This window comes from Ostrea edulis, chromosome 6 (genome assembly GCF_947568905.1).
Source record: "Ostrea edulis chromosome 6, xbOstEdul1.1, whole genome shotgun sequence".
NCBI classification, from domain to species: domain Eukaryota; kingdom Metazoa; phylum Mollusca; class Bivalvia; order Ostreida; family Ostreidae; genus Ostrea; species Ostrea edulis.
The window spans coordinates 4,100,684-4,123,555 of record NC_079169.1 but is presented as its reverse complement, the minus strand read 5'-3'; the positions used below and the strand labels follow the sequence as shown (position 1 = coordinate 4,123,555).

Sequence of the window (22,872 nt, the reverse complement as noted above, 5' to 3'; positions counted from 1 at the left end):
CAGTAATCAATATCATAACTCATATAAAGGTGAAGATAACGAACAGTGATCAATCTCATAACTCCTATAAAGATGAAGATAACGAACAGTAATCAATCTCATAACTCCTATAAAGGTGAAGATAACGAACAGTGATCAATCTCATCACTCCTATAAAGGTGAAGATAATGAACAGTAATCAATCTCATAACTCCTATAAAGGTGAAGATAACGAACAGTAATCAATCTCATAACTCCTATAAAAGTGAAGATAATGAACAGTGATCAATCTCATCACTCATATAAGCAATACAAAATAGAGAGTTGGACAAACATGGACCCCTTGATATACTAGAGGTGGGATCAATGCCTAGGAGTAGAAAGCAATGTCATATTTATGCCCCCCTTTGAAAAAGAGGGGGCATATTGTTTTGCACCTGTCGGTCGGTCAGTCCGTCGGCCGTTCGGTCTGTAGACCATGTGTTGTCCGCTCAATATCTTGAGAACCATTCACTTGATGATAATGATATTTCATATGTGGGTTAGTTATGAGTAGAAGAGGATCCTTATTGTTTTTCAGGTCAAAAGGTCAAGGGTCAATCTACTCTGGACATAGGAATATAATGTCCGCTCAATATCTTGAGAACCCTTTGCTTGAAAGACATCAAACTTGGCACACTGGTACATCCTAAGGAGTAGATGACCCCTATTGATTTTGAGGTCATATGGTCAAAGGTGAAGGGTCAAACTGGGCATAGGAATATACTGACCATTCAATGTCTAGAGAACCCTTTGCTTGACAGACATCAAACTTGGTACGCCAGTACATCTTCAGAAGAAGATGACCCCCATTGATTTTGAGGTCACATGGTCAAAGGTCAAGGGTCAAACTGGACATAGGAATACACTGTCCGTCAAATATCTCAAGAACCCTTTGCTTGACAGACATCAAACTTGATACACTGGTACATCTTCAAGAGAAGTTGACCCCTATTGATTTTGAGGTCACATGGTCAAAGGTCAAGGGTCAAACTTGACATGGGAATATACTGTCTGCTCAGTATCTTGAGAACCCTTTTCTTGACAGACATCAAACTTGGTACACTGATACGTCTTCAGGAGAAGACGACCACTATTGATTTTGAGGTCACATGGTCAAAGGTCAAGGGTCACACTAGACAGGAATATACTGTCCGTTCAATATCTTGAGAACCCTTCGCTTGACAGACATCAAACTTTGTACACTGGTACATCTTCAGGAGTTGATTACTCCTATTGATTTTTGGGTCACATGGTCAATCCACTCTTGACATAGGAAGATATTGTCTGCTCAATATTTTGAATTGATGATACTACTCTCAATTAAATGATGTGTGTGTGTATAACCCTTTTCAATTTTGCACCATGGGGGGCATATGTGTTTTACAAACATCTCTTGTTTACACATGCTTTGTTTTTAAAAGATTGTATGGAATATTGTATTTGCATGAAATTCTGAAGTGACTGTTGTGTATGATCGACCTTTCCTCAAATAATTTCTGTTCCTACATTTTTATATTAATTATAAGATGTATTACATAATTATTAGATGTACAGTTGAATTCTACTGATGTATGTACATCATTATTAGATATACAGTTGAATTCTACTGATGTATTTACATCATTATTAGATGTACAGTTGAATTCTACAGATGTATGTACATCCTTATTAGATATACAGTTGAATTCTACTGATGTATTTACATCATTATTAGATATACAGTTGAATTATACAGATGTAATTACATCATTATTAGATGTACAGTTGAATTCTACTGATGTATGTACATCATTATTAGATGTACAGTTGAATTCTACAGATGCATGTACATCATTATTAGATGTACAGTTGAATCCTACTGATGTATTACATCATTATAAGATGCACAGTTGAATTCTACAGATGTATTACATCGTTATTAGATGTACAGTTGAATTCTACAGAAATGTATGTCAACATCATTATTAGATGTACAGTTGAATTCTACTGATGATAATTTGATACAGCTCTATAGGGATCCAGTAGATCTCCACAAATGAGATTTCTTCTCATGAATAAAAAAGAAATTCGCACAATCACTATGGATGGAGCTCAATGGCACCTTAACTAATTTCTTATCATAACTCACGCTCTGTACTGGTGTAGTCATTGGTTGATCTCCATGATATATAACCTACAAGCAAACATATAGGGTGCCTACATGTATGTGATTTTTGTGATCAAGATTTGAATCCATGAGAGGCTGATGTGTTTAAGCTAATGGTTCCTTGAGAGTATTGCTTAGGACGTTGCCTTTGCATTTACGTAACTGCTGTATGTGAGACGAAAGGATGGAACAACCAGCCTTGGTGTCTTCATACATGTATGTCTGACTGATAAACATTAGAAACATTTCTGATCGCATTGAAGTTCCAGATTAATCAAGGAATAGAAGATGTGGTATACTGGAGAATGAAAGATGTTTTCTTAAAAACAATTACCACGTTTAAAAATACGATTGTATGGTTTTTTATCGGTGTAAACGAAATTAATTTCTAAAATACTAATATGTTCTGATTGTAGGTAGATGCAAGGTTGAAGTATGCTAAATTTGGGAAAGAAGCATCCCAGAATGCATCTCGATTGCTGAGGGAGTACAATTCCAGTTTAAATTCTCAAGAGAGGAGGGGGCTGAAGAAAATAGCTACTATCGGAACAGATGCACTAAAAGATGAAGCGAAACTAAAACAGGTACACACACAGCTTTAAAGAATGGTTCACCTATAAGAATTCAAAACTTAGTTCGATCATTCCTTGTAAATTTTATACATCATATTTGTGTAAAACACAATGCAATGTGATATGTTTGTTTTCTAGTTAAACACTCTGCAATCAGAGATGGAAGGAATCTATGGCAAGGCCAAAGTATGTGTGGGAAAGGGGAACTGTTTGCCTCTGGAGCCTGGTAAAAAAAATTTAATTTATTTTTCAAGTTTGGCTGCATATACTAAATTATAAGTTTTGTAAATACATGATTTACTTCATACTGTAGATCTAGAAATTTTTTGTGTTATTGTATAAGTGTTAATTTACATGAACACAAGGGAGTGATTGAAATGAAACATTAACTTATGATTCTTGTAAGTTTGCAGAATACACATAAAATGACATCTACGGTGACATTTCTAACCTCTCCCTTTGTGTTTGTTACAGACATATATCACATAGTGGCGACCTCCAGAAATTACTCCGAGTTGGAACTTGTCTGGAAGGGCTGGAGAGACGCCAGTGGAAGGAGGATGAAGGGCAAATATGTGGAATTCGTAAGCCTCAGTAACCATGCGATACAGGATCTAAACCAAGGCAATTAAATTTACCAAGTTTATTGTTACATGTAAATACAAGAAGTATAGCAAGTTTGAAATTTTTATTTTGAAATATTATGTAAAATGTTGACTAATTTGCAAATTTGGATGTTTTTATATTCTTATTTAATCTGATAATGAATATCACCCCCTTTTGAAGGGGTATATTCACAAAACGTAAAACTATCAAAGATCTAAACCTTGGGATTGATTTCTTATTTAAGGATTTAGAGACACGGGTGATTATTGGCGATCGTCGTATGAGAGTGCGTCCTTTCAGGAGGATTTGGTTACGTTGTTGGGAGAGTTGAAACCTTTGTATAAGGAATTACATACTTACGTCAGAAGACAACTAAGACAGTTATACGGAGGCGAGAAATTCCCCCGGACTGGACACATCCCGGCTCATATTCTGGGTAAAAATAAATTGTCATGTGGATATTTTGAACTTTTAATCAGTAATTAGCAGATTGAAGTAAAATTTCCATTTCATGGTGACCCTTTCTGCGGAATATATTTTTCTCTGTATTTGTGAAGAGCACACTGTGGCGCCAGAGATCTGAGTTGCGAACGGCGGTCGGACTAATATTGTGTGTTAGCTTGTTTTGTTTTCAGTTTGCACTATAGTTTAAAATTCATCACTTTCTACTATATTTCTTCCTGAAGGAAACATGTGGGCGCAACATTGGAACAATATCTATGACTTAATCATTCCATTCAAAAATAAAGCCAGCGTAGACGTTACTCCAGCAATGGTTACCCAGGTAACTAACTGCATTATGGTACTTTAGTTTTTGATTAATAACGTACTTTTTGATTCATAGTATAATCACCTTCTAGGTATAAAAACAGGTGATAATTATCTTTCTTAAAGGACACATCTCTCGTTTTCAAAGAATACAAAATTACATGCATTTTGTCTTCTTTATGCTTATAAGTTCGCCAAAACTTTGAAATAATTAACCACAATACAGACTTAAATCTAAGCCCCGATTTCAAAAAGTCTAGTTAATTAGTTAGGTAGTCACATGGTACGGTGACATCACATGCGCCCTTCTTCGGTCAACTGATTGTGAAAATAGTGCGAGATATTATTAAATACTCAGCTTTTAGGCGCCTAATTTATTCACCATGGGCAACATTTAGATCGATGTTGACAAATTTCTTGAGTTTTATGTGTTTTCGCCACCAGTGCATACAAATAGCAATATAAATACCCAAATATAGCAAGGAAAGCAAGTATGAAATCAGCAATATTGCGACAAAATATAAATGTTTACATGTATATGGGTCGCCGTCTACAAACTATTTGGTGATATTATTCCTTTATATATCGATCTGTAATTGGCGCTGTTTTTCTAAAATAAATGGTGCAATTATTATTTATTTTTGAATTAGACAAATTATAATGTGACATTGTTGACAACTAGGCCCTAGGCCAAGCTACTGTCACGGGTGCATTTCAGAAAGAAAAACGCACAAAAATCAAGAAAAATAGTGGAAATCATATTATTTTATTTTGATAAGCAATCTTTTATTATTATTTATGAATTGTGATCTGCACGTCGTTAAGAAGTGGAAGCACGGCGTTATACTGACAAGATGTTACGAGTTCAATGAGGAAATAATTTCATAATTAAATTTAAAGTTAGGAAATACAATATTCTATTATTTATGATTAAAAGTTACATTATTTTGTATCTTTAAATTTTTTTTGCAAATCTACCAGTTGGTGGAAATTATACCCGGTGTTCGAAATTAACCATAGACCGATAGACCGAGTCTATGTCAAATGACACCAGTCTATGCCAATTGTAATTGAGATAGACCAAATTGTCCATACCGATTTTCTGGGTTTAAAGCAATATAGTTATCTCAAAAGTCGACTTCTGATAAGTGTATTGAGGAAATGAGGACATTGTTATGGAAATGGAAAGAAAACATGGTTTCTAAGCACATTAAAGTAAATAACAATGTTTTAAATTTGTGGGTTTTTTTTTTGCAATGTTGTGGTCTATGCCAATTCGATGAGGTCTATGTCATCTTGTTTTGGCAGACCTGTGGTCTATACCGAGTTTTAAACCAATTTCGAACACTGATTATACTGGGTATGTTGTTACAAGGTGAAGGTCAGTTGGTCCGAGTGTGTATTGAATTTGAAGACCAGAACAGAATTATGTAGTGCTTACATATGTAGCTTCGATATATCCATTTTCTCACAGATTATCTGGGTGTCTGTCCAAGGGGTTTTTGTAAAAGTGACTGGGTGGGTTTTGTTTAAGGTAAAGTTCTTGCTCCAACAAAAAGTTATCCACGTCTTTTTGTCTAGCTATTAAATCTAATCTGCTCATGAAATGGCTAATAGATGTTTTCAAACCCGAGGGCGCATATGACGTCACACATAATGGCGTGTAAAATAGCGAAAGTAAATATACATATCACAAGATTTGAATTTCATTGCTTTAAAATTCAAACTCGAAAACTACGCAAAATATTTCATTAAAGATACTTTTAAAGTAGTTTTAGGCATGAAAAGAATTCATATTGCTGAAAAAATGAAAAAGTTTAGAAACATGTGTTGTGTCCTTTTAATTATAACTACTGTATATTATTGGATTATTGTTTTGATAAAAAAATGTGATTGCATTGTACAAATATCACTTTTCTAGTTACACCATGTAATAATTATATATATGTTATTAATTATCACAATATTTCAGTTTTTGTTTGTTTTTTAAGGGATGTTCTGCACAATCACATTTCACATTACACCAGGTGATAATTATGTTTATCTTATCAGCGCTATAACGCATCACACATGTTCCACGTTTCCGAAGAGTTCTTCACATCTTTGGGGTTGACGGCGATGCCTGGAGCCTTCTGGGAGAAATCAATGATAGTCAAACCAGACGGACGGGAGGTTGTTTGTCACGCATCGGCATGGGACTTTTATAATCAAAAGGATTTTAGGTATTGTTTAAGTGTTTTATCATTCTAATTTTTTCATGATATCATGGATAATGAGATGAATATTAACAATAAAATCTACTGCGGCTTTTATCAGTGGATATTCTTGTTGAATGTTCATATCCAGTATTCTCAACACAAATGACAACATTTTAATGATATACTGATGTTTCTTTTTTGTTTTGATTTTTAGAATTAAGATGTGTACAACTGTTACTATGGAGAATTTGATAACTATTCACCATGAAATGGGCCACATCCAGTATTTCTTGCAATACAAAGACCAGCCTGTCCAATTCAGAGATGGTGCAAATCCTGGTGTGTTTTTAATGTATATTTTTCACTTTTTGTCAATCGATAAGAAAAAATTTCTTCTGCAGTAAAAGAAATAAAATTGTGAAAAGATTATATACATCAAATGTGGTCTAGCTTAGTCAGCTCTTTAGTTCTGCTCCTTAAGTGTACGAATTCCAAGTTCTTAATATGAATGAAGAGGTATTGGTGCAATATATTGTAGATGGTTAGCCTTATCAAATCCACATATTACATATACATGTATGCATTGTATTTAGCTGTCAGACGTGAATCTAGTGTTGCATGCACGATTTCTATAACACACACACACACACACACAAATATATATATATATATATATAAATTGACGATCAGATGGAGTTCAATCACATAACATTTATTTCTCTACAGGCTGTTTCGTGAGGGGATGGTTTCCCCTCACTCGTCGGGAGAAAAATGACATCTAACGAAAAACATCCGCGTGGCTGAGAATATGTTACACAGAAACATACTGGATAGTTGCTAAGCATGATTACACACAGGATTGAGTAAATAGAAATTTATGGGAATGACGGCAAGTGCTGACAAGTTCTGAACGCTTATTCAATGAAGATTTTTCGGGATGACATATTATAAAGAATTTCTCTAGAATACAGAGGTTGCACTTTTTTGAAATGTTTGAGTATGATGTTGTTTTTCCTAAAATTTCCCACTTGATTTTGTAGTCAATATTTTTGTCTTTCAATGTCCATATGAATTTGCTGAGCTCGGTGGTATTCTTTTTCGTGGAATTACGGAATGAATGAGTGTGGTTGGCGTATCTTAATTTGAACTCGGTGTCTGCTAGTCCCACGTAGCTCTCTTCTTGTCCATTATCGGCTCTGACTCTAGCTAAATACACAATTCCGTGGGCGCGACATTCACCGTTGAGCGGGCATTGGTCTTTGTTTCGGCAATTACACCTGTTACATGTATCTCCGGTCTGGCGCACTTGTTTAATTGAAGCGTTATGCGAGTCAATTACATTTTGCATGGATGGCATACAACTGTATGATATTTTAATAGTGTTTCTGTTGATAATCGGGCGTAGAACATGGCCTATCGGGAAACACTCATCTATAATTTTGAGAAACTGTTTACCCAAGTTTGTTTTTACGTTACTATCATATGGGGGGTTAAACCATGTGATGTTACGGGAACGATTTCTTCTGCTGTTCTGTTTAGTTCCCGTAACATCACATGGTTTAACCCCCCATATGATAGTAACGTAAAAACAAACTTGGGTAAACAGTTTCTCAAAATTATAGATGAGTGTTTCCCGATAGGCCATGTTCTACGCCCGATTATCAACAGAAACACTATTAAAATATCATACAGTTGTATGCCATCCATGCAAAATGTAATTGACTCGCATAACGCTTCAATTAAACAAGTGCGCCAGACCGGAGATACATGTAACAGGTGTAATTGCCGAAACAAAGACCAATGCCCGCTCAACGGTGAATGTCGCGCCCACGGAATTGTGTATTTAGCTAGAGTCAGAGCCGATAATGGACAAGAAGAGAGCTACGTGGGACTAGCAGACACCGAGTTCAAATTAAGATACGCCAACCACACTCATTCATTCCGTAATTCCACGAAAAAGAATACCACCGAGCTCAGCAAATTCATATGGACATTGAAAGACAAAAATATTGACTACAAAATCAAGTGGGAAATTTTAGGAAAAACAACATCATACTCAAACATTTCAAAAAAGTGCAACCTCTGTATTCTAGAGAAATTCTTTATAATATGTCATCCCGAAAAATCTTCATTGAATAAGCGTTCAGAACTTGTCAGCACTTGCCGTCATTCCCATAAATTTCTATTTACTCAATCCTGTGTGTAATCATGCTTAGCAACTATCCAGTATGTTTCTGTGTAACATATTCTCAGCCACGCGGATGTTTTTCGTTAGATGTCATTTTTCTCCCGACGAGTGAGGGGAAACCATCCCCTCACGAAACAGCCTGTAGAGAAATAAATGTTATGTGATTGAACTCCATCTGATCGTCAATTTATGTAGCTCCGTGAGGCCACGTCGAGCACTCTAGAAGATTATATCGGAGATTTATCCCAATATATATATATATATATATATATATATATATATATATATATATATATGCCAGTTACTCCTCCTGGGCACCTGGTCCCGCCTCTGGTGTGTCCGGGAGTCCGTGTTTGCCCAACTATCTATTTTGTATTGCTTGTAGGAGTTATGAGATTGATCACTGTTCGTTATTTTCACCTTGCATAGTATTGAAAAAAGTATTTAAACAAAGAATGGTTAAATAGAACAAGGACTGTAAAACAGTTAGACATTTGTGGGATTGTATTAAAACAATGTTGACTCATATAGAAATATATTGATAACTTGCCATCAATGGAATTTTGCAGAGAGGCATGTTTAGCAGAGAATGAATTTTATAATTGTGTATATATATGATGTATTTAATGACAGGTTTCCATGAGGCGATTGGTGACACGATGGCTTTATCCGTATCAACCCCAAAGCATCTTCACAGAATTGGTCTTCTTGATAAACTGGAAAGTGACAACGGTAATGTGTACATGTTCAAGATAGGTTTGTATATGCAAAAACACAATCAGATAGCGAAAGGATATATCACACAATTAGCAATAAAATTATGTAGTGATTCTGACAGCAGTGTGTTGCTGCAGACAGCAGTGTGTTGCTTCTGACAGTAGTGTGTTGCTGCAGACAACAGTGTGTTGCTGCAGAAGCAGTGTGTTGCTGCAGACAACAGTGTGTTGCTGCAGAAGCAGTGTGTTGCTGCAGACAGCAGCGTGTTGCTTCTGACAGCAGTGTGTTGCTTCAGACAACAGTATACTGTAGTATTTTTTCTGACAGCAATGTGTTGCTACTGAAAGCAGCGTATTGACAGTTGTATGTTGCTTTTGATAGCAATGCATTGCTTTTAGTTGCTGTTTGTTCCTGCTGTCAGCAGTATATTTCTGCTGACAGCTGCAGTGTTTTGCTACTGACAGCATTGTGATCTGTATCGTAGATTTCATAACTGTTGAGATTTAATGAACGCAATTGTAACCTAAAAATAAATAATCTGTGATGCATCATTTTCTGCATTTTAGTAAAATAATGTTGGTTAATATGGATTACATGATTTATAGAAACTGAAATAAATTTCCTGATGTCAATGGCGTTGGACAAGATCGCCTTCCTCCCCTTCGGCTACCTGATTGACCAGTGGAGGTGGAGTGTGTTTAGTGGGGAGACAACTCCTGACAAATACAACCAGAAGTGGTGGGAGTTGAGGTATATATTAAGCTGGCAGAAAGCATGCACTGTATACTGAGCACATTTTGAACATGTTTTGAATTAGCTTATTTTTCCTTCTGACTCGATCCAGAAAGTCAATATAAAAGTTTTTACAGTTCTGGATTGCCTTGAATACAATGTCAATAAAGCAACAGCAAAAAGAGAGAATAAGATTCATAAAGTATTGAAGCTTTTCACACTGTATGTAGTGTGGCCGAACAACAAGAACACGTTTGTGTACACATGTTCTCGTCATTCTTGACTCTGAGAATGGAACAGCAGGAATGGCGATTTCCAACCCACTCTTTGTTTCTCTGACATTCTACATCATATATGATAATTTTGTACTCGTATGGAGATATCACTAGCTCTAGGTGCAGTACAACAAATTCAAGGCCATAGAAGTAAGGGTTCTTTATTATGATAATGCCAACCATGATACAAGACATCCATTTTGTAGGTCATATCTGAAAGACCCGTGATTTTCACTTTTAATACCATGCACTTGGCAAAGGAGCAGTTACTCACTATGTAACTGTCGTGGGTTTAACGCAGAGCCGAGATTGAGAACAGTCGCTTCCTATGTTTAATGTCATGGGTTTGACACAGAGCCGATATTGAGAATAGTTGCTTCCTATGTTAACTGTCATGGGTTTGACGCAGAGCCGAGATTGAGAACAGTTACTAGCTTCCTATATTAACTTTCATGGGTTTGACACAGAGCCGAGATTGAGAACAGTGGCTTCCTATGTTAACTGTCGTGGGTTTGACACAGAGCCGAGATTGAGAACAGTCGCTTCCTATGTTAACTGTCGTGGGTTTGACACAGAGCTGAGATTGAGAATAGTGGCGTCCTATGTTAACTGTCTTGGGTTTGACACAGAGCCGAGATTGAGAACAGTCGCTTCCTATGTTTAATGTCATGGGTTTGACACAGAGCCAAGATTGAGAACAGTGGCTTCCTATGTTTAATGTAATATGTTTAACAGTTCTGGGATCGAGAATCATCTCCAGGACCTCTTAGTTACAAAACGAACACTCCGACCACTTGTTTACCACAATAGTAATACATGAAATAGAGATGTTGAATAGAGAAGATGTGATTTTGTAAACTAATGTCATTCAAAATGATGAAGGGAAGCATTCAGAAGGAAAAATTCAAAGTTGATGGGCTTTGGAATGATGTTAGTTGGTAATATTAATGAGATGAGGCATAATTTAAAACCATTTGCATGATTAATTTTGTGTTTTTAAGCTTTAATTTTATCTATGGCTTCCATTTGTTCAAACAATTTCTGTATTTTTGTTTTTTGTAAGATGTAAGTATCAAGGAATATCCCCCCCAGTCGAGAGAACGGAGGAGGACTTTGATCCTGGGGCAAAATACCACATTCCAGATAACACGCCATATATTCGGTAAATATCATGCACTGTAATTAGTTCAAAAGATGCTATATATTTTATGATTTTAAAAAAAATCAATTTATGAAAATCTGGATCATGTCAGAATCTGTCAATAGAATTACAAATATATCTCAATATTCGTCCCCATTAGTACATGTCTAATTTCTATCTGTATTTCATAAGGAAATCAATTTGTTGAAATTGGTTTTTTGTTAACTTTAAATTACAATCACTGGTTATTAACTCCTCGGAGCGGTAAATTCATTGTGACTGTAAATTCGAGGGCGTATATGCTGACCATCAAATCCACGCTAATGATACTGATTCCCAAGTATTCCAATGACTTCCTGTCGGATTTAAAGGTACATGCCTATATTTTTTATTTCCAACAGCTTCTTAGAAAAAATAAGATTTGACTGTGTACATATTTTGCCACTATCGTCCAATTACAGCAGGAGTCTGACCTGTCAATGTGTGCACTTTTATGAGTTTTAGATCTATTTGTGTTACGAGAAGGAAACGTGTTATTTAAGCAGACATCCAACAATTTGGTACAATTTAGAAAATACTTTTATCTTAAGTACACTAGATACAAAGAAAAAGATGGATGCATATGGGTTGATATGTATTTTTTAGTTTAGTTTAGTTTGGATATTTACAAATATGAAATTCCTTTTAAAAGTTCCGAACTGACTTGTAAATTTTCTATGATTTTAAAAGTTGAAATATATAACCCCATCCCTATATAACTCTACACAAATTCCTCCCACTGTTTCTGACTTCATTGAGCAATCATGGTAATAAATTATATTCCAAACATTAAATAACTTTAATTTTATTTTCAAAAAACATAATTCATCTTTTTTGAAAAAGTTAGTAGTCAGTGTCATTAAATTGTACTTATAATTATAGTATTAGTATTTTACAATACTATGTGTGTCCATTGTCAAAGTTTTAATATTTTTGTTTATATATCAGCACTGCTTGTGCATTTAATTCTCTGCATTTTCATAATTATACGAATCTCACTCTACATTGCTCTGAACAGACAATTCTACTTCAGCATTGAATCAGAAATGCTGATTATTTGTCACTTTTGTGTTAATTAACATGTTGGTTTCTTTTTTCAGTGACACCATGTTACAATAATTAGGAATCACACTGATTAGTTTTTCATTGATTTATTATGTACATGAAATAATGGACTCGAAAAAATATTTATAATATATAAAAGGTAGACGTCTTCAAAATGAGCAGTTAATTTGCAATCATGAAAATATCGAAAAAGAAACATCAATATTTTTCAGATTAGAAATTACCTTCTGAATATGTTTGGTTTATTTTATTAATGTTAATGCACATTTTGTGTCGCCTGTGAAGAAAAGCAAAATATTCATAGGAGTAGTTCTATTGGTCATTTACAGTCCATCTGCCACATCTTTGTATTTGGTAACTGTGAGATTGGTCATTTACAGTCCATCTGACACACCTTTGTGATTTGTTTTATTGGTCATTTACAGTCCATCTGACACACCTTTGTATTTGGTAACTGTGAGATTGGTCATTTACAGTCCATCTGACACACCTTTGTAATTTGTTTTATTGGTCATTTACAGTCCATCTGACACACCTTTGTAATTTGTTTTATTGGTCATTTACAGTCCATCTGACACACCTTTGTATTTTGTTTTATTAGTCATTTACAGTCCATCTGCCACACCTTTGTATTTGGTAACTGTGAGATTGGTCATTTACAGTCCATCTGCCACAGCTTTGTATTTTGTTTTATTGGTCATTTACAGTCCATCTGCCACACCTTTGTATTTGGTAACTGTGAGATTGGTCATTTACAGTCCATCTGACACACCTTTGTATTTTGTAATTATGAGGGGTATACTATTTTAATATATAGCAATGTATTTCTTGATCATACACTTTATTGTTTGTGTGATGCTTAATGGTGGGAGATCCGGAGGCCTTGACAGGCGATGTGTATATTCGTTGCAGCACTCTGGTTTGTAGGTCCTTACACATATCAATTTAAACTATTCCCATAGCATATGTTAATGTTGCAGATATTTTGTAAGCTACGTCATACAGTTCCAGTTTCATAAGGCACTCTGTGAAGCAGCGGGACAGACTGGTCCCCTTCACCAGTGTGACATCTACCAGTCCAAGACGGCGGGAAAAAAACTAGGGTAATCTATTTGGATATTTGCGAATGTGAAATTTTTTTTTAACAAAAACAATATTTTGTTTTAAAACATTACAGTATAACACGGTTATAGCAAGCCTCCATGACCCCCAAAACAGTTTGTTTTAATCAAATTTTGTTATATTCAATAAGTGATTTATTATCTCCCTCTCTTAGGGGAATAAGTCATTTCGCAACAGGTGGGAATTTGTTATCGGCTTGTTCATTATAAACGTGTTTTAGAGCATTTTAAAAACACTATTAAAGCTATTGAAACACTATTGAAACAAAATGATTCTATGAAACAGCTGTATGTTGGATAAACACGTTCAATGTTTTTTGGAAAAGTGTAAGTAACATTCATTATATCAAAGCGAACATGTTGTTAATGTTTTGCAGAGACATGTTAAAATTGGGGTCTTCTGTTCCATGGCAAGATGCAATGCAACACCTAACAGGACAAAGAAAAATGAGTGCAGGTGCCCTGATGGACTACTTTAAACCACTCACTGATTGGCTTAAAATTCAAAATCAGGATGATACAGGTGGTTGGCAAGAAGATTGTCCGAAATATCTATCAGCTGGTGATAAGGTAGCCAAGCAGTGGTTGGAGGAATACAACAGGGCTGCAGAAGCTACTTTTTACGAAGAGGGGGAAATGGAGTGGACATACGCGACCAACATCACAGACGAAAATGAAAAGAAGCTGGTCGCATCTAGATTGGAGTTGGCTCAGTTCGAAAAAGAGGCTGCGAAAAATGCATCAAAACTTCTGCACAGTTACAACGTGTCAACATTAACAGATAGTGGAAGACAGCTGTTTCTGATTTCTGATATAGGAACTAGCGCCCTTCGGAATCAAACAGTGCTTGAAAAAGTGGGTACTGGTACTGTTTAAGGTATTAAGTTTACAAATCATGAGTGCCGGACTAAAGGTTAGAATGTTTCTTTTTTGTAATTCCAGTTAAACACACTTCAGTCTGAAATAGAGGGAATATATGGGAAAGCAGAACTTTGCCTGGAGAACTCACCTTGTCTATCTTTAGAGCCAGGTACCGACTGTTAGAGTGTTTAGTTATATAATGAGAATTTTGAGGTACAGAAATTATGGAACAAGATCTACAAAAGTTAAAATTTGGGAGAGAATCTTGATGTCTGCTTTTTTTATCTGTCTAGTGACTGTAAATGAAAGTTATTTTTAGATATGTATAGAATAATGTCATCTTCGCGGAATTACACGGAACTACAAACAATTTGGGAAGGATGGAGGGATGTTAGTGGAAAAAAAATGAAAGAAAAGTACGCCGAGTTTGTAAAACTGAGCAATCAGGGGATCCAGGAGCTAGGTCTAGGTAACTATCCCATAATTTGTATTCCACTAGTGCAGAAATGGAGTGGATGTTCCAGAAGGTATGTCACAATAATTTGATTTTACCTGTAACACACAATTTGATTGGTTCATTTGATTTTAATATTAACATTCTTTATATTGTATAAACAAAGTCGCCGTATAGCCCAGCTAATGATGTCACAAAATGTTTGTGTGCTCTGTTTTCATTTTGTTGTTACGGCAATATTGGTCTGCGTCATATAAAATTCATATTTTCCTCAGAATTATTCATCAAATGTGATTTACTTAATCAAATTATAATAAATGAAAACATTGTTTCGGAGTCCTCATTTTATACGATATAAAGTTGGGACAGTTTAAAACCGCTTTACAAATTTTGACCTACACATGAAGCATTCAGTCATGGCAGTGAGTTTTTTTTTGTCGTTGTGACAACATTTACCTACTGTAACATGGTACCTATGTTTTTAAGTTCATATTCTACATGTACAGCTGATGATGTCCCAATATGAGTGAAAAATTCTCAAATGGGATATACGACAACAAACAACCACCAGATGAAAACATTGTCTTGTAATGAATAGATACCGACCCAGGTGTCTGGTTTAGTTAAGGACCGGGTGATGTGTTTACACATAATGGTCAGAACGGTATCTCGTATAATGGTATTTCATCAAACATCAAACCCTGTAAGACATTTCCCGTATTTTGATCTGTGTTATAGGCTACACAGACACAGGCGACTACTGGAGGGCTGCTTACGAGAGCGATACGTTCCAGCAAGATCTCCGACAGCTTCTAGAACAGCTCAAACCTCTGTATCAGGAACTGCACACTTACGTCCGAATGAAACTCCGGAAGTTATATGGATCCGACAAGTTCCCTGACTCGGGACATATTCCAGCTCATATACTGGGTGTGTGAAATGAAGAATTTTGTATGTTTCATTTTAGATGTTTTAGGAGTTCATTGGATATACAAGGCATGGTCATACTCTTTTTCATCCCTGTGAATTTTTTTTTCTTGAAGGAAATATGTGGGCACAGGAATGGCAGAATTTATATGACCTACTTATCCCTTTTAAAGGCAAAACCAATGTTGACATTACACCGGTATTAAAAGCGAAAGTAAGTTTAAAAGTTATTATCATGCTTTGATTTTTCTTTTTATCTCAGCAACAAAGTGGCATGGGGGAGTCATCTGCCCGTCTCTCTGTCTGTAAGTTTGTAGATGGATTGGTTTCCAGATCCTAACTGAATTCTTTTCCCTCCTGGTGTCAAGAAACTGCACAGTTAGATTCTGAAATAAGATTGTCTTTCTTAAAGTTGGGGGTCATAAATTCAATCAGTGGGTTAGTTATATTGATATGGGTTCTAGTCTCTAACTTACTACCGGGATTGTGTAACTTCACACAAAGATTCTGTTTAAGATGAAAATATATCCTATTGATATTGGAATCGAATGTTTAAAGATCAGACTAGCAAAAACCTGACATAAAATTGACTCAATCTAAAATTGTTGAGATTATCATGGCTAATAATTGTTATCGTCAGAATAAGCCTAATCCTAGGGGAGCTGGCTTCTGAATCACCATGGATACTGCAAATTTATGCCCATCATGTTTATATTTGAATTGTAGAATTATACAGCCCTTCGCATGTTCCAAACAGCGGAGGATTTTTTCACCTCCTTGGGATTAAAGGCAATGCCACAGCCCTTCTGGGACAAGTCAATGATTGTTAAACCTGAGGGGCGTGATGTGGTTTGTCACGCATCTGCCTGGGATTTCTATAACAGAAAAGACTTCAGGTAGATATGAATAAATAAAATCAATGTGAATACAATCCTTGTTATATACATGTATGTTACATGAGTGAGGTATTCACAATTATTTTCTAATTAATGTTCATGCAACCCTGAAATGAATTTTGAATTTCAGAATCAAAATGTGCACGGACATTACAATGGAGGATCTGATCACTGTGCACCATGAGATGGGACACATACAGTACTACCTGCAGTACATGAACCAGTCGCTGACCTACAGAAATGGGGCTAATCCTGGTACTTTATCAATTCACTTCCTCCATGTCGTACCCCTCCATATTTTACAGATTTCTTTTTTATGGTCGCATTATAGTGCTCCTGCCCTTCTTTCTGCAACTTTGTGTCAGATAAAAATAGTACTTAAAAAGCTATCATCATCAAACTTGTTACACATTGTTCCCAATGATTAGAGAGAAAAGCCTGCTGTTTTTCAAGGTCAAAGGTCAAGGTCAAATTTACATGGATAATCTTATGGGCACAAAACAAGATAGATTAATACAATTATAATGTTTAATAGGATACTCAAACTTAATATATGTACATTATGTACACTTATTCTGAAAAGGTTGTGTTTTGTAATGGTGCAGTGTTTTTGTGTCTGTCTGTTCATCCATCAGCTCCTTATAGGATAGATAAAAGAAGAAGAATAGTATGCTATGATAAGCAAACTAGGTAGCTGCATGTTCCTTGTAGTGAAATGAACATGTCTGTAATATGTCAAAGGTCAAGGTCATGCTTTCGTGGGTAATCATGAAGAAAAAATTGTACCAAAAACATGTAAGAAAATAAATGAATTTACATTTCAAATTATACTTTATTTGATAGAGAAATCTTTCTTCAAAATTGATAACATTAACATGAACAAGAAATGTTTAATTGATACTCCCTGATTATTAGAGAAAGTATTGAAAGAACAGTCAGAGCCGTGTTTTAACCAGTGGGTGGTTTATTTAGATGGTAATTAATGCTTTCTTTTATTACTATTCCATTTCAGAACATATTGGATGAGTGTATTTTGCGGTGTAAGATTGGTCTTGTTGAAAAATTCTAAATTACTTAATGTTTTTGTAGTGTGTAATGTATACCGAGTTTTATTTAAAGTCATGGTAGATTAACGGTGCAGTGACAACCTATGTTATTGTATCGTAGTTTTTTATTAATTTCTTTTTTGTATAAATGTACGGAGATCCACCTTCTGTAGTTACCGTGCCCTGATTCTGATTGTTCATTTATAGTCCGATAAAGTATGTTCAATTACCAATGGATCCAAGAACTTGACTACGTACATTGTTCCATTGAAGGGTTCCACGAGGCGATCGGAGATACTATGGCGTTGTCTGCCTCCACACCACAGCACTTACACAAAATAGGACTCCTGGAAAATCTGCAGAATGACCGAGGTTCAAAATCTGTTTATAGAGAAATCATTCTCATAATTGCCACCAAAGGAATTTTAAAAGCCAATAGTGATATTGCTACTACATATACTTATTAGTATCAAAAGCAGTTGTCAGTCAATCAAACAATCATGTTTGACCATCATGATAAAAAACAACAAGGAGAAATATTGCTTGGATTAGATTAAAGGTTTGATTATTGTGATTTGCTGGAAAGCCGTTGAATATGTATGCAAAATTCCTTGATTGAAATACTTTTCATGGATTTTCTTAACCAGAGACCGACCTGAATTATTTGATGAAAATGGCTCTTGAAAAGATTGCTTTCCTCCCCTTCGGTTATCTGATTGACCAGTGGAGATGGAGTGTGTTTAGTGGGGAGACAACTCCTGACAATTATAACGACAAATGGTGGGCACTCAGGTATGAAATAAAAATATTTCAAGTTGAGTGAAATCATCTGTTTTTAAGTGTTCATATTTTGTAAGTTATATATGGAGCTATAGATGGTGTCTATACTTGTAGATGCCAGTATCAAGGAATCTCTCCTCCAGTAGAAAGAACAGCAGATGATTTTGATCCCGGTGCCAAATACCACATCCCATCCAATACACCTTATATCAGGTTGTTTAAAATACTGTCAGTGTTTATATGTCAGTGATATCATCATTTCTTTACAAAGTGCAGGTTGCTCCACTCTGTTAATTTTGCCTACATGTATATAATCTTACCAAAATTACTTGCTTTTGACTTGCATTGCTCCCTCTACGTAAACTTCTCAGAGGTTTTATTTCCACACCATGTAGTACTGTTCTTAATTGATATTTTCTTACCCCTAAATTATTTACCCATCCAGCAAGGCGTATAAGAGTTTGTTTATATTGAAGTCGGGCACATGCTAAATAAGCTATTCAAAGAGCCCCATCTACTACTAAATTAAAAAATATAATTTCGATTCCTTGGATATGTATTTTAGTCACAAAATATCAAACACTATACTTGAAATTACACCTCACAAAAAATATCAGGATCTACATGTACCTCTTAAGTAAAGTCCCAAAAAGAAGGAAATTTCCAGGAATTCTTATTCTTTCAGCCTGTGATTCAATGTTAACCTCACGGTGAACAGGGTAATGCAACTTAAAGAGTTCAATACAATATCAATATGTACAAATGACAAATACTAAAGAGAATACAATATCAATATGTACAAATGACAAATACTGTAAAGGGCTTTAATTTTGCGGGGCTAAAATTTCACAATTTTTATCATTCGGTATTTAACGATGGTTTCAATGTCGTGGATAAACCCTTTCGAATAGTTCATGTTTACTCCGGAATACTTTGAAAACTCTGCATTTTGCATTGGTTTTAATTTTTAGATCATTAATATAATCATGAAAATAGCAAAAATAAAACCCAAGCAAATATTTCCCTATTTACAGTACTTCATGTACATCACTATAATGTAGATTATTCACTTTATTACAGTACAGTTACAGTAATCTGAAATGTTCAGAGACTACATTTTATAATTTGGAGAAGATTTTGATTTATTACAGATACTTTGTGAGTTTTGTGATACAGTTCCAGTTCCACAAAGCCTTGTGTGAGGAGGCTGGACAAACAGGTCCACTCTATCAGTGTGATATTTACCAGTCCAAAGCAGCCGGCAAGAAGCTAGGGTAGGGGTTCTTTGTTTCTATGGATTGAAGATGGTGTTTGCTTTCTGCTATGAATATTGTACTCTACATATTGTAACACATTCCTTCTGAAGATCTGATATTTTTGGGATTGATATTTTTGGGGGTTTTCATTTAGTGATATGCTGAAATTAGGATCATCTCTACCATGGCAACATGCGATGGAGAAATTAACGGGACAAAGAAAGATGGACGTTGGTCCTCTGATCGAGTATTTTAGTCCTCTGTTAGAATGGCTGAAAGTTCAAAATCAAAATGAGACAGGTGGCTGGGGGATGGAATGTCCAACTTTTCTAGAGAAGGTAGATGTGAATGCAGCCAAGCAATGGCTGGAAGTGAACAACCAGATAGCACAGATAAAGTTCAGTGAAGAAACTGAGGTGGAGTGGACGTACGCGACAAATATCACCGATGAAAATGCTCAGAAGCAGGTAATAGTTTGTGCAGTGAATGTGCACTGTCAAGTACCATGTAATTAATGTAAGACCTTATAGTCTCAAGTGATCATATTTCATCTGTATTACAGGTAAAAGCACGGTTTGAACTCGCTGAATACGAGAAAGATTCTGCGAGGAAAGCTTCTTACTTGCTGCAGGCTTTGAACATTCCACGAACATCTATAACTGGGAGGGAGTTGTTCAAAGTGTCTGACATTGGAACAAGTGCTCTCACGGACAAATTAAAGCTGCAAAAGGTTTCTTTTACATTTTGAAAAGTCAGACCACTTGAATTTCAGTTTCAATGTTTTCAGTTTTGATGATGAAATATTTAATATCTATAGTTGAATGAGCTACAGTCGGAAATAGAAGGAATATATGCGAAAGCTCAGTTTTGTGTGACCAATGACTCGTGTCTTTCACTTGATCCAGGTAAGATTTCAAAGTTTATGCAGGTTTAATTGTGAAGCCCGATTGCAATACATGCACATGCTATACATGAAGGAATGCTTTTGTGTGAAATATATCCAAATACGCATGACAGATATGTCCCGAATAATGTCGTCATCCCGGAACTTTACGGAACTAAAGACGGTGTGGGAAGGCTGGAGAGACGTCAGTGGGAAGAAGATGAAGGAGAAATATTCTGATTTTGTGAAACTGAGTAACGAAGGCGTAAGAGAACTGAACATGGGTAAGTATGGAGTTGAGATGAAATCTTGAATATATACATGGCAGGTATATTTGATGTAGAAAAGAAATATATAATTAAATAATATTTTTGAAGGCTATAATGATACTGGAGAATATTGGAGGTCGAAATATGAAAGTGACACGTTCCAGGAAGACTTGAAAGGACTTCTGGAACAGCTGAAACCATTGTATCAGGAGCTCCATACCTACGTGCGGAAAGAATTGAGAAAACAGTACGGTACAGAGAACTTCCCTGTCTCAGGCCACATTCCAGCTCACTTGTTAGGCAAGTACATGTATGGTATTAAAATTAATTTCAATTTTGGATTTCATGTATACATTGAGTAACAAGTTTTAGTTTGGAGAAATTTTACTTGAAAACTTTTTTTCAGGAAACATGTGGGCTCAACAATGGCAGAATATCTATGATTTGGTGATACCATTTAAAAATAAAGCAAATGTTGATATCACTCCAGTTCTGAAGCAGAAGGTAAATACAAGTCATGCAATAGATATGATATTAAATAGAAAGGATTTTATTACCTATGACTTGATTGAGAAAATTATATTTAGGTTTTGTCTATGCACCCACATAATTTTGTTCCCTACAATTAGATTAAAAATATTGTGGCTTGTGCAATCACAAAACAGCAGAATTAAAGACAATTAATGGCATGAGTAGTTTATGTTGCGCCAAAGTTTACGGTGTCTCTGGTAAACTTTAAGTTGTTTTTAATGCCAAGTCTACTGAACCAAAGGAAAAGCTTATCCATATTTAATGTATCAGAGAGGAAGTCACTGAGATAGAACGGACTGTATTGAAGAAGTTACTGATAGAACGGACTGTATTGGAGAAGTCACTGTGATAGAACGGACTGTATTGGAGAGGAAGGAGCTGTGATAGAACGGACTGTATTGGAGAAGTCACTGATAGAACGGACTGTATTGGAGAAGTCACTGTGATAGAACGGGCTGTATTGGAGAAGTCACTGATAGAATGGACTGTATTGGAGAGGAAGGAGCTGTGATAGAACGGACTGTATTGGAGAGGAAGGAGCTGTGATAGAACGGACTGTGTTGGAGAAGTCACTGTGATAGAACGGGTTGTATTGGAGAAGTCACTGATAGAATGGACTGTATTGGAGAAGTAATCACTGATAGAATGGACTGTATTGGAGAAGTCACTGATAGAACGGACTGTATTGGAGAAGTCACTGTGATAGAACGGGCTGTATTGGAGAAGTCACTGATAGAACGGGCTGTATTGGAGAAGTAATCACTGATAGAATGGACTGTATTGGAGAAGTCACTGTGATAGAACGGACTGTATTGGAGAAGTCACTGTGATAGAACGGATTTGTATTGGAGAACAAGTCATTTTTCTACCAGCATGACCTAGTGCTGATCCTAAAATATGCAATGATTAAATTTTGGATGTGAAAACATTTTTAAGACAGCAAGATTGTTTTTATATGTTTAAGAGATGAAATAAAGATAATTTGTTTAGAAATATTTTCATGGAATATACATGTATTACCATGATTAATTATAATTATCGAACCATCACTATTTTGTGCAAAAACTTCTTTGTACGGTAACCTTGACAGTATGTCATCAGGTCATCAGTAGGATTATATCATGTAATCTGTGTTTCACCAGAACTTCAATGCACTGAGGATGTTCAAAACAGCAGAGGAGTTCTTCACGTCTCTTGGTCTGAAGCGGATGCCGGAAGCATTCTGGAATAAATCGATGATTGTGAAACCTGAGGGGCGTGATGTAGTTTGTCATGCCTCAGCCTGGGATTTCTATAATCAGAAGGACTTCAGGTAATTAATGATTTCTATAATTAGAAGGACTTCAGGTAATTAATGTTTTCTATAATCAGAAGGACTTC

At 35.7% G+C, this 22,872-nt stretch overlaps 1 protein-coding gene across 4 annotated transcripts in view; it reads left to right on the top strand.

The window, feature by feature from the left end:
* LOC130047084 (uncharacterized) overlaps window positions 1–22,872 on the top strand; it is a 117,153-nt gene that overhangs the window by 64,631 nt on the left and 29,650 nt on the right. For 3 of the 4 annotated variants that reach the window (XR_008796134.1, XR_008796133.1, XM_056141315.1), the window contains exons 27-55: window positions 2,584–2,751; window positions 2,878–2,965; window positions 3,214–3,363; window positions 3,590–3,781; window positions 4,032–4,129; window positions 6,166–6,335; window positions 6,526–6,650; window positions 9,133–9,231; window positions 9,822–9,966; window positions 11,287–11,385; window positions 13,449–13,571; window positions 13,967–14,444; window positions 14,532–14,619; window positions 14,770–14,919; window positions 15,643–15,834; window positions 15,948–16,045; window positions 16,558–16,727; window positions 16,858–16,982; window positions 18,047–18,145; window positions 18,421–18,565; window positions 18,668–18,766; window positions 19,705–19,827; window positions 19,964–20,276; window positions 20,372–20,539; window positions 20,627–20,714; window positions 20,827–20,976; window positions 21,070–21,261; window positions 21,368–21,465; window positions 22,635–22,804. Coding sequence is in view for 2 of the 4 variants with exons in the window: in XM_056141315.1 (XP_055997290.1) it covers window positions 2,584–2,751; window positions 2,878–2,965; window positions 3,214–3,363; window positions 3,590–3,781; window positions 4,032–4,129; window positions 6,166–6,335; window positions 6,526–6,650; window positions 9,133–9,231; window positions 9,822–9,966; window positions 11,287–11,385; window positions 13,449–13,571; window positions 13,967–14,444; window positions 14,532–14,619; window positions 14,770–14,919; window positions 15,643–15,834; window positions 15,948–16,045; window positions 16,558–16,727; window positions 16,858–16,982; window positions 18,047–18,145; window positions 18,421–18,565; window positions 18,668–18,766; window positions 19,705–19,827; window positions 19,964–20,276; window positions 20,372–20,539; window positions 20,627–20,714; window positions 20,827–20,976; window positions 21,070–21,261; window positions 21,368–21,465; window positions 22,635–22,804 (4,403 nt within the window). In the remaining 2 variants the exon portion in view is untranslated. The remainder of the gene's footprint in view (window positions 1–2,583; window positions 2,752–2,877; window positions 2,966–3,213; window positions 3,364–3,589; window positions 3,782–4,031; window positions 4,130–6,165; window positions 6,336–6,525; window positions 6,651–9,132; window positions 9,232–9,821; window positions 9,967–11,286; window positions 11,386–13,448; window positions 13,572–13,966; window positions 14,445–14,531; window positions 14,620–14,769; window positions 14,920–15,642; window positions 15,835–15,947; window positions 16,046–16,557; window positions 16,728–16,857; window positions 16,983–18,046; window positions 18,146–18,420; window positions 18,566–18,667; window positions 18,767–19,704; window positions 19,828–19,963; window positions 20,277–20,371; window positions 20,540–20,626; window positions 20,715–20,826; window positions 20,977–21,069; window positions 21,262–21,367; window positions 21,466–22,634; window positions 22,805–22,872) is intronic. The other variant, XM_056141316.1, reaches the window with a different exon arrangement.